Source organism: Heliconius melpomene, chromosome 20 (genome assembly GCF_056956725.1).
Source record: "Heliconius melpomene rosina isolate 202511_hmr_F chromosome 20, ASM5695672v1, whole genome shotgun sequence".
NCBI classification, from domain to species: domain Eukaryota; kingdom Metazoa; phylum Arthropoda; class Insecta; order Lepidoptera; family Nymphalidae; genus Heliconius; species Heliconius melpomene.
The window spans coordinates 4,499,689-4,512,050 of record NC_140408.1 but is presented as its reverse complement, the minus strand read 5'-3'; the positions used below and the strand labels follow the sequence as shown (position 1 = coordinate 4,512,050).

Genomic DNA, 12,362 nt, shown 5'->3' with positions numbered 1-12,362 from the left:
CGTTCCGTTCTCTCTGGTAATACCTCTACTGATGATGATGATGATAAATAACGTTAACTGCGCCATCTTTCGTCTTAATCTTGGACAGTTAGAGTGTCAAATCTTATCAGTTCACAGTCATATGATCCTATCCATACCTATATTATAAATTCGAAAGTAACTCTGTCTGTCTGTCTGTCTGTCTTTTACGCAATCAGGGTCAAACCGCTAATTTAATTGTGATAAAATACTCATATAGAGATACTTGAGGGTCCCGGGATGAACATAGGATACTTTTTTTTCTCATTTGTAATATTTTCGATATATATGAATATATTAAAATAATTAATTCGACAAGCAATTTATTCCGCCATGTTAATAACAATCGTCGCTACGCGTTGCTAAGCAACGGCTTGCAAAGTTTGTTGTTTTAAGAAAACGTCACCCAAAGTGAGTTTGCTTAATGCATACATGGCGCCCGCCGATATAGATTTGTATACATTAACAAAAATTAGATGATTTCTATAATTTGATATTCATCCTTATGAAAATAAATATAAGAGCATTTCATCTAGATGGAAATTATAGCTTACTGTATAACATTCTAATAAATAAGATGTCACTGATTCCAAATGACCTAGCCTACGGGCGGCATAGTATGACCGACGCGAACGGGCAGATGACTTTGATTGTTTTGTAAATTTTTATATATTTTTTAATTACTATTATTTTTTATGTAATTATTTGCTGCTTATAATTAATTTATCTCAGTTCGGTTGTCTATACCGATGTTATACACTTAAAATATCGTAATTTTCATCATTTGGGATTTTATTTAATATTGTTCGCAAAAATTAATAATTATTTAATATAGAAAAATGTTTAGTACGCGCGCACGGCTAACTTTAGGTACTTTTTCTAATACTAAGAATTTCCTTTAGTTACTTTTCCTTCTTTTCTTTGTTCATTTCGGTTACTCAGATATTTTTTCTAATAATAAATCTCCACTTATTATTATTTTTTAACTTAATTTAATTATTTAGGCTCATATTTTCGCGGGCGTAGCCGCGTCCGGGCCCACTAGTTTTTAAATATATCAGCGTCACGCTGTATGCCGCAAAAGGCAGGATAGTCAGGGGGAACATAGTGATAAGACACTCCGTTGCCCATTTTCCGGCAAATTCTGAGGAATTGTATGTTGATTGGCGGAACTCAACACCGCGTTTGCGTTGACACCAAAGTGAAAAAAAGATTTCCTCGAAAGAGTGAATTGAAGCCACAACCATTCGCGTTTACCGTTACATACGTGTGTGCGCCATGACTGCCCTCATAAGTATAAATATGTATTTATTACATAGAATTAGTATACATTCAACAATGTATGTTATACATTATGACAATAAGCATTTAAACTTTATTATTTCACAGTGCACCAACTGCAAGAACGAGGGAAACAGTACCAATAAAAGGAAAACAAGAAAAAGATTTGCAAGAGAGACTCCATAATCGGGTAGAATTATATATCCACTTAGTAACAATATATTCAATGTAAAATTTATATTCTCGCTAAATCTTTATATGCAATAGTAAACAAATCAACACATTTATCTATATAATCTACAATATTTTTATGTACTAAATATCCCTACTCGTCTCAACAGGTGACCACTTCTAACCATAGAGAAATGGGCATATACGGGGAGAGTCAATCCGAGTGGAGTTCCTCTTGTTCAGAGGGCGAGGGGGAGGGAGAGGGCGAGGGTGAGGGAGGTTGCCCCGAGAGCACCGGGTACACCACCGACGACCCCGCCCTGGAGAACGTGTCCATGTTAAACGAGGCTGGTCTCACTGACGCAGAAGCCGCGCTCAGTGACGTCAACTCCTGCTACTTAGACCGCGACGACCTCTCCTCACGCGCGTCTTCCCGGCTCTTGGACTCAGAGGCTCTGGTGTCACTGGAGTCACTCAGTGCAATATACGACTCGGATGAACCCGCACATCGCTATCGAGCCAATATACGTACTGTTAGCGAGTGCATCACGAGGAACTTTGGTCAACCCGCGCACCTTACTGACGCCGAAAGCGATGTCTAGCCCCCGCCTGCCCTATTCATACTCCGCTCTCTAGGGCTTCAAGTATTACGTAACGTAATTTAAGAACATTCTCCTTCCCTATCTCCAACCACCTAAACGGACAATTAAAATAAAATAATAATGACGTACAATACAATCTGAGGATGGCTTTAGATTGTTAATTTTTGTTGTAAAACACTATAACACATGGGAAACAAGAGAAGATCCCTTCCCTTCCAACTAAATGTAGTTACATAATCCTTGAACGCCCCCAAAATAATACTCAATTTCGAATCGAATTTAGGACTCTCGCGATCGGTCGTGTTATTCGTGCCTCTAACTCGTAACTTGTAACTCTCGTGTACTTTATATGTAAATTGTCAATATGTACCTATTACCACTGTATAATATTCATTGTACATTCGCCGTCGCCATCTAATGGCGTCCCCGTGCGTCTAGTGCGTCTTGTGCGCTCTACAATTATAAGGTGCTCTGATGTAGAATTATTCGTTAGGGGTCCACAAATTACGTCACATGTTCTAGAGGATGGGGGTCGATGAAATGTGACATTGTGTGACAAAAGTTGGGAGGTCCTTAATTTTATGACATTACAAAATATAATAAATAAGCCTTATTCGTAATAGCTGCTTTAAATTTACTAATTTCAAGATTTGTAAAAATTTGGGACGTCAAACAAAATAAAACGTTACCCTACACAGGAAGGAGTTCTTACATATGTGACCAGTCGTCACAAAAATGGGGCGAATGTCAAAAAAAAAATTAAATTCGTGCGACGTAATTTGTGAATGACCCCTTACTTGTCTTGTGATAATCGATCGTGTGTGTGTATGTGAGGGACAGACGACAGTCACTGTGCTTTGATAATAATGTATTATTTTGCATTTCGATTCATATTGTGTATGTTTAGAAATATCGTTACCACAATTTATTGTATTGTATTTGTAAATGCTTAGATTTTATGAATTCTTTGTTTCACCTCTCTCCCAGTATATTTATATATGTGATAAAATAACACCAATCGTTAATTTGCGGTCCGAATTCTCTATTACTTTTTATCTTTCGATTCTAGTCACTTTTCACAATTATCTTCATGACATTTGTAAAATAAATATTTATTCTCTTCCTATATTTAAAAAAAACGCGATTGAATATTTTCTTAAAAAGTTAATTTTAGCATCAACATAGGAGTAAAATATTTTGGTTAAGCTTAATTAAAAGTACACAAAATGATAACGTAGCTTAAAGTGTTTAATTAGGTACAATTGAATTAAGTATTGTTCGTTTTTTAAATATACCGTATAAATGCATCTATAACTAATTCGTGTATATTATATTTTACAAGTATTTTATAAACATTTAATTAGAGTCCATTTTTAAATATTCAAAACCGAAAGTACAACCCATATATAAATCAGTATCGAATATTTGTTATAGAATATTCCTTATATTATTCAATTTAACATAGTTTTGTGTCAATTCATATTATCACTAAGTGTAAGTTTATTAGAATACAAGTAAATAATCCATTTCGATTTAGATATCACTAGATTATTACTTCTATATATCTGTGGAGTGCCACTCCAGTACTGTCGTATTATTTGACTTTGCGAGTACTTAATTGCGATAAAGCTTGTAGGATGACTCACTTAACTTTGCTGGTCGCGGAACATTGAAATTACTATTATAGTATATATTATGTATAATTAATATTTCATTTCGCCGTTGCTTGCATCAAGCGTCTATTTGTCGATTACCTAAGAAATATTTTATTAGTAACCATTCTCAATCTTTATCTAGCTAAGACTTTTTTTTAAACGATTTGCGTACTTTTTGGACGGGAGTTCATATAATCTTCGCATTTTATTGATTTGTTGATATAACAAATTTGAATTAAACATTCAACCTGTACATTACACATGGGTACTCCACTTTGGTCTTATTCTAGTGAATTGTTAATAATCTTTGTAAATATTGTTAATCATCTGTCTAGTGCTAATCTTAAGTAGTGTATCATGCTGTGAAGATATATCTTATTTTTGGAAGAGATCTCTTGTTTGCAATCGGTCTTCTCAGTATGTCAATTTTGGATATTCTCGTTAACGTGTTTAGGTATAGTGCCAAATATTTTTGACTATATGCTTATATTTATATTTATTTTGATGCTGTTTAGTTTACATTCTTACTTTTATGTCACGTTATATTATTATGTGTTATTCAATTTTAATATATCATAGGTGAATTTATGATATTTCAATGTAAATCAGTAGCGCATGTAACAATATTGGTAGAAATTACAAAATTCCTTAAAAACTAAGTCATTTTTGGATATTTGAATTGAAGATTTAGAATTATAACATTTTGATGATTGATGATTATGATACATTAAAGATGTTTATTAGGATATAGAATAATGAGAAAGTTTTTAGTAAAAAGATTTGCTTATGTATATTATTATGTATAAATATTAGAAAATACAAATTTCATTTAGTATTTTTCATTTTAAATAAAATCTTTCTATTTATATCAGAATAAACATCTTTAATGTTAGCAGATCAGCGAAAACCTTACCGAGAATTAGCCAAATATCTTGTGTATCACTTATTTTGTAGTTGTTGTTTACTTCGATCGCTGCATATTCAAGTGTCTATTTTATTTATTTCAATTCAATTAAGCAATATTAATTAAATATAATAAAAATGATTTACAAGATCTGAATTTTAGTTTTATTAACACACAGACAGTAAGTCAGACCTCCACTAATATGACTGTAACAGTCATATCTAATAAAGTATAGTATTTAGTCGACGTAGCGCAGGGGCTCCAGCCTCTGGGGGTTCTTAGCTCGTAACGAGGATTGAACGGAAAGGGGAAAACAGAAATGTGTCTTAATAGTAGATACCCTCTGCCTACCGTGCAGTGTTCGGGATTCAGCGTGAAACTGATTTAATTTATTTATATTTTGTAAGCCTGAAGATTCCTATTTAAAATCTTTCCTATTCTCAATACTTTTGGTGAATGTAGTAATAGAATAAATTTCTTATTTCATGATCAAGATATTTATATTAAATATATATAATTTTTAACTTTAAGTAAAACAAAATAACCATCTTTTTGGTTTATAAAATAAAAGGTATTTGTTTTTGGATTTGACCGTTAAATATAAGGAGCTAAAAATTTTCTTAGAGCTAGCCATGGGTACGTCCCGACGGATAAGTCACGTTTATAATAATAACATGCTGCTTTGCCATAGCCGTGCGTGTCATGGGAAGCGTCGCCCACGGTGTTGTATTCCGCATACTAATGCCCTTAGCCTTGAAACTAACACTATAGACCTGCCTAGCGAGCTTTTACGAGCGACCGTTGAAACTCTATTGTCACATTACAACGTGGAAGAATTTATATAATAATTAGGTTTAATAGTACACCAGTCCAGAGGCTGGTTGTGGCTGTGGCGAAGGGCCACACGCAACAGGTTGTGGGTTTAATTCCCAGGAAGGAACGATTCAAAGAAATTAAATACTTAATATTTTCCTGGCTCTGGCAACTAGGAAAAACACGGACTTGAGTTCCGATACTCAACACGCAGTGCGAAACGGACTGTCTCAACACTAGGTTGATAGGTTCCTTCTGTCTAGCCTCGTAAGTGCTGCATACAGTGTGAAAATTAAAAAAATACATCGAATATTCTAGGTGTAGAATAAAAAACTACCTACCTTTATAATGTTAACAGTAATTTGCATATATTACTTTAATTGACTTAAAATTTATGTGGATTTCCTTCTTACGAAACACGCGCATAAAATGCATTCATGTGTAGATTGGTAATTTTCTATATGTACTATGTACTCAATTATATTTTTAATTATTATTTAGTGCTAACATAAAATGTAGTTCCTTTGTTTGTATTATATGTTGTTGAAAGTTCACAAAATATTTAGGCAAAAAAACAATTGATATAAGCAAAAAAACTTGAAGTATTTTTTAAAGTAAGATAATTTTTTTTTAAAGCAAGTCAATATGAACGAATTAAAAGCTGATTCACATATTATTGTATGATTGCATCATATTGCAAAATTTCCGTTGTATTTAGTAAGTAAATGCAGATAATTTGCTGTTAATTATAATTTTGCAGATTTGACAACTGATGTCTGTGTTTTTCGAATACCTATGGTTTTTTTACGTTGAGCCCTGCACATAGCAGGTTAGGTAAAGTGGACCCGGGAAACCTTTGTTAAGACAGTCCGCGTTCCACCGAATTAACAAGACATTGCGCTGAATTATGCTACAGCTACAGCGACGATATGAAAACATTAAGTGTAATATTTTAATCCATCCAGTGGAAATTAAACCCAAAGCGCACGCTTTTGGCATTACCTGACCTATGTAACATAATTAATCTATGTTACGTATTTATCTAACTTAGATTCTTTTGTCTATAAAAGTAAATTTATAAATATTTATTTACAACACTATAATTGTGAAACGTTTCGTGAATACAATATACCTATTGCATATACAATATACTCGTAAAACTTAATAGTTCCTTGTTTCCCTTTATCCACCTATAACAAAACAAGGCTAAACAAGGTTCCTGCTAATATTTTTCTATCGTCATGACGACATTGATCAAACTATTCACCATACTTTCTATATCAATCGCTATGGAGTTTAAACGAGTTCACAGCCATTATTGACAGCATGATCAACATAAAGTTGTTTGGTAAAAATAATATATGCAATGCACAAATAAAGTGTATTTTAAATTCAGTTGACGCTGCATGTTTAAAACAACAGCAGTTCTTAAAACCCAATGAGTCAGTGTTACTCATAGTGAGGGGCGGTTTCATTCAAAAATTCGAATCCGTTGGTATGCTAGTGGAGCGCGGCGCGCGACACCGTGCCACACGGCCAGCAGGTACCACGCGGCACAGCTGCCGCCCGCGGGCCGCGCCACGCCGCCGCGGATTGGCTGCGGCGGAACCGGTCGTGCCGCCGCCCTTCGTCTCCCGACCCTCCGTCACCCGTCCCCCGTCCCCCCACACCCGCCACTACTTCAACGAATTCTTATTCATACTCTGCCTGCGTTACTCGCTTCGCCCGTTGTCGCTGGTCGCTGGTCGAGCGCTCCGAACTAGTATTTCGCGTAATCTTATCGAAATGAGCTCAATTTTGAATGCTATTTCTGTAGCTGTGTGAATTGATACAAAAAAATAATAATCCAAATCATTCGGCGTGGCGTGGTGTTCGTACGGCGCTAAGTATGACAGCGCATCACCGAACCCATGGTTTTGGTGTTTTTATTTCAACGGTGCTCAGTGAGTGGGTTCGTCGCAGGGCTGCCGGGGCCATGTGCGTCAGATAGTGGAGTGCTCCTATTAGTTTTGGATAAACTAATATGCTAGCCAGTGAATACCGCGGTGAGGCTGACCGCTGAGACACGAGCGCGCAGGCGGTCGCTGGTGAATCATAGTGTTGTTGTGTTATCATGAAGGTGACGGTGTGTTTTGGTTCCGTGCGGGTGTTGGTGCCGTGCGGCGCGGGCGACTTGCTGGTCAGGGACCTCATACGGGAAGCGACGCTGCGATACAAGAAAGCTACCGGACAGGTACTCTATTGCTCATTTATTTTCGCGCGTTTTCCACGCCTTTTCATTGGTTGAAAAAAACGTCAGTTATTTTGGAATAATGTTTTACTATTACGAGCACTGAGGGTACTTGTACATAGCCGTTTTTGTGGGATAATTGAATTTTGGTAAATCAACATTCGATTTGCTTTAATAGTGGAAAGTGTGGATAAGGCAATGTGAGTAACAAAACGGGTATCACGATTTGTAGATCTTGGCCATATCTTGTTTTTGCGTATCTAATGATCATTTCGCTACGGAATGCACGATCGTGGTGCGAACCACTTTCGCGTCATGTATGAGATCAGAGGCAGTACTAGCGCACCGCCAGCGCCTATACAAATGACGTCCCAAGTACCAGTTCAAAAAGTTTTACATGACAATTATATTTATCTACAAAAGTAATAAGGTCTTATAAAATTTTTGGTCGTACAATCGTATAAATGTAATGCGTATGAATAGCATGCCCAAAATCTGTCGTTTTCATCAAAAATATTTCCATTAGTTGAAGATACCTATAGCATTTCGAAGTAGGTATTCTAATAGCAGGCATTATTAAATAACAAACTCGAACTTCATTATCTAACAAGTAACTGAGGCCCTTATTATAATTACTTACATTCTTTATTAATCCTATACAAATATATATATTCCCTAGGAGCTAGAAGGCTCACTTATCACCTGCAAACACACCTGCAGGTCCAGCCCAATAGCGTTAGTACTGCTCACAAATACGAGCTAACTAACATTACTTTGTTTGAAACAATATATGCCACACCATTTTTTATGACAATTATTTATTACTAGCGGCCCGCTCGCGGTTTCACCCGCGTGAACTATGTTATTATTAATTTCTGTCTCCATGGCTACGTCCTAGTGACGTCTATGCAAAATTTGAGACTCCTAGCATTTAGTAACGAATGACAAAGACAAATGTCATTAGTAACGAAGTTTCATACAAACTTTCAACCCCCAAAACAACCCCTTAGAAGTCGAATATTACAAATTCCCGTCTTAGGGAGCACCTACGTCCTATAACTAACTCCTATACAAAATTTGAGATTCCTAGCACATGTAGTTTCTGAGATTTCGTGATGAGTGAGTGACCTTTCGATTTTATATATATATATAGACTAGTGGACCCGGACGCGGCTACGCCTGCTTAAACTATAAGAATATTTATTAAATATGTTATTTTCAGTTTTCAATAGAATTAGTAAGAAAATATAAGCGTAAATAATCAAAAAGAATAATAAGTAGAGACATATTATTAGAAAAAATAAGTGAGAAATTGAAATGAACCAACATAAGAAGTAAAAGTAACTAAAGGATATTCTTAATGTTAGAAAAAGTACCTAAAAACTACCTAAAAGGATAATTTTTGCCAATAATATCAAATAAAATAAGAAGAGAACCATAATATATTTTAAATTAATTATAAACAGCAAATAAAGTTCGAAAATTAACCGTCAACGTCATCTGCCCGTTCGCGTCGGTCATACTCATACTATGCCGCCCGAAGGCTAGGTCATTTCGAATCAGTGACATCTCCTTAATTATTTATTAGAATATTATACAGTAAACTATAATTTCAATCTAGATAAAATGCTAAAAGTGATTATTATATTTATTTTCATAAGAATGAATGTCAAAATGTCGCGGTAATGGTTGCGTAGCAACGCGACGGTTGTTATTAACATGGCCGAATAAATTGCATGTCAAATTAGAAAGTATTTTAAAATATTAGTATATATGTGTAATGTAATGTTATATAGCCTATAGCACTCCTGAAGAATGTAGCTTTCATACAAAACAAAAACATAGTAAATCGGACCAGTAGATCCAGAGATCTTAGCGTTCAAACAAACAAACAAACAAACAAACAAACAAACAAACAAACTCTTCCGCTTTATTATATTAGTATAGAAGTATAGATTCGCCAAAAGACCGGTTCCGGTGCTTAACTAGTAAACGTCATAGTGCTAACGTTCCTATAAAATACTGTATAATCAGTGGAATTAATCACAGTTTTCTTACGATTGTCACATCCAACTAATAAACAAAGTGCAACTAACCGTTCGTAATATTGAAAAACATCTGATTTGTGAGATTAAAGAAGATTGAGAAAGGATAAAATCGATAAATTTTAAGGTTAGAAGTTATTACTTGTCACTTAATACATGTTGCCGACATTGATCTTGGCATAGATAATATACCTGACAGCGATCTGTGACATCAGCTGATAGTGATAAAATTCCTATTTCTACTTTATTTATTTAAATTATATTAAAAATGGAGGGACAATTCCAACTTTTATTTGAAAAATTGAAAATCGAAATGCAGAATCAAAAAGAAGAACAAACCAATACATTAATGGAAAAAATGGATGAAAAATTAAAACCTATTATAGAAAATAATAAATTATTGAAAGACAAAATAGAGAAGTTGGAAAAAAAGGTAGAATATCTGGAAAGGGAGAAGAAAATTAACAATATAATTATACATGGACTAAAGGAGGATGAGATGTCTACACGTGAACTGATTGATAATGTGAGAAAACATTTTTCGAACGCATTGAACTTTAAATTAGAAGATTGGGAAATAAATGACATTTATCGTATTGGAAAAGCAAATAAAGAAGGTAAATCGAGACCCATAGTTCTGGCATTAGTAAGTGGATGGAGAAAAAGAGAGATAATGGCAAATAAGAAGAAATTTAAGGAAATATACATAACTGAAGATTATTCGAAAGAAATTTTAGAAAAGAGGAAAGCACTAATACCCTTGTTAATAGAAGAAAGGAAGGAAGGCAATCTTGCCTATATAAAGTATGACAAGCTCGTGGTTAAAAAGAATGCAAAGTATAACGATAAAAGGAAGAGAGAAACATCCAACTCGCCGCAAGAAAGGAAACAACAGACACTTACACTTCCATCATCAATGAATAGGAAAAATGCATTTGATATCATGCGAATGCGAAGCAATTCCTTTCCTACGAGCTTTACGAATAGTACAACTACAACGAAACAGTAGCAATTAAGCACCGACGATCGGTACAGTCTACTAAATAAAAAACAAATTAACATAAATAAACCTATTCCCCCAAGACGACTGGTCCTCGTGGGGGAAAAAGACCGCGACCCTCTAAAACCAAGTAAACCAACATCAGATGTACACATAGCTAGCTACTTTTAATGCATTAGAGGAGGCCTATGTCGGAAGACAAGCTGTTCATGAAAGCCAACCGTCTTTGTATTGAATTAATTAAGGGAAATCAAGTATATAGATAATTTAAATATATAGATAGTATATAAATATATAGATAGTAAATAAATATATAGATAGTAAATAAATATATAGATAGTAATAATAGGATAGTACAATCGGTTAATAGATAACAACATACCATATTGTAAAATGTTTAACAGCAATAAAGGCTTATTTTATTTTTTTTTATTTTTATTTATAGATTCGCCACGTAATCAAAACTTTTAGAGTACTTCCCGTGGACTTACAGTTATGGAATTTGGCACAAAGGGAAAATTTATAATACAAATGAAAGAAAAAAAAAGAAAATTTATAGGTAGTGGTAGGTTACATTTCATACAAAATGATATGGTGCATATAATAATAATAATAATAATAAAAGTCTTTATTGCACATTTACAAGAATTACTTACGATGAATGTATTAGGACATAAATTACTTACTTATCTTATGACTTATCACTAAAAGTGATCTCTTCCAGGCAACCAATCCAAGGATAGGATACATCTAAGAGTGAGGGCAAAATGTGGTGCAAAGCTTACGTAAACTTAATAAATATAAAACCTATACATACAATACATAATACATATAGACACATTCATATAGATATACATATACTAGTGGACCCGGACGCGGCTACGCCTGCTTCAACTATAAGAATATTTATTAAATATATTCATGAAATTATTTTCAATTCTCAATAGAATTAGTAAGAAAATATAAGTTCAAATAATCAAAAAGAATAATAAGTAGATACACATTATTAGAAAAAATTATCTGAGTTATTGAAATGAACTAACAAAAGGATTAAAAGTAACTAAAGGATAGGTATTCTTAATATTAGAAAAAGTACCTAAAGTTTTCCGTACGTGCGTACATAGATATCGACTCTACGAAGTAACTAAACATTTCTCTCTATTAAGTAGGATAATTTTAGCGGAAAATATCAAATAAAATAAGAAGAGAATCAAAGTGTATTTTACATTAATTATAAACAACAAATAAAGTTCGAAAATGTATGAAAATTTATAAAACCGTCAACGTCATCTGCCCGTTCGCGTCGGTCATACTATGCCGCCCGCTAGGTGGCTAGGTCATTTGGAATCAGTGACATCTCCTTAATTACTTATTAGTATTTTATACAGTAAACTATAATTTCAATCTAAATAAAATGCTAAAAGTGACTATTACATTTATTTTCATAAGGATATAAGGATGAATATCAAAACGTCGCGGTAGCGGTCGCGTAGCAACGACGGTTGTTATTAACATGGCAGAATAAATTGCATGTCAAATTAGAATGTACTTTAAAATATATTAGTATATATGTGTAATGTAATGTTATATAGCCTATAGCACTTCTGAAGAATGCAGCTTTCATACAAAACAAAAACAATGAA

At 34.1% G+C, this 12,362-nt stretch overlaps 3 protein-coding genes across 11 annotated transcripts in view; all 3 read left to right on the top strand.

Moving 5' to 3' along the window:
• LOC146527625 (adenylate cyclase type 1-like) overlaps positions 1-4,787 on the top strand; it is a 74,017-nt gene extending 69,230 nt beyond the window's left edge. For all 5 annotated transcript variants that reach the window (XM_085204871.1, XM_085204870.1, XM_085204869.1 and 2 more), the window contains 2 exons: positions 1,408-1,489; positions 1,641-4,787. In XM_085204871.1, the coding sequence (XP_085060997.1) occupies positions 1,408-1,489; positions 1,641-2,072 (514 nt within the window). In that variant the 3' untranslated portion in view covers positions 2,073-4,787. The remainder of the gene's footprint in view (positions 1-1,407; positions 1,490-1,640) is intronic.
• A 2,336-nt stretch (positions 4,788-7,123) lies between these two features.
• The window catches only part of baz (par-3 family cell polarity regulator), a 46,967-nt gene continuing 41,728 nt past the window's right edge, over positions 7,124-12,362 (top strand). For 2 of the 5 annotated variants that reach the window (XM_085204347.1, XM_085204345.1), the window contains exon 1: positions 7,125-7,677. In XM_085204347.1, coding sequence (XP_085060473.1) covers positions 7,558-7,677 — 120 coding nt within the window. In that variant the 5' untranslated portion in view covers positions 7,125-7,557. Of the gene's footprint in view, positions 7,678-12,362 lie in introns of all 5 variants that reach the window. The other 3 variants (XM_085204343.1, XM_085204350.1, XM_085204351.1) reach the window with 3 other exon arrangements.
• On the top strand, positions 9,643-10,755 carry LOC146527624 (uncharacterized). The gene has a single exon (XM_085205229.1). The coding sequence runs from the start codon at positions 9,988-9,990 to the stop codon at positions 10,726-10,728; it is 741 nt and encodes a 246-aa protein (XP_085061355.1). The 5' UTR covers positions 9,643-9,987; the 3' UTR covers positions 10,729-10,755.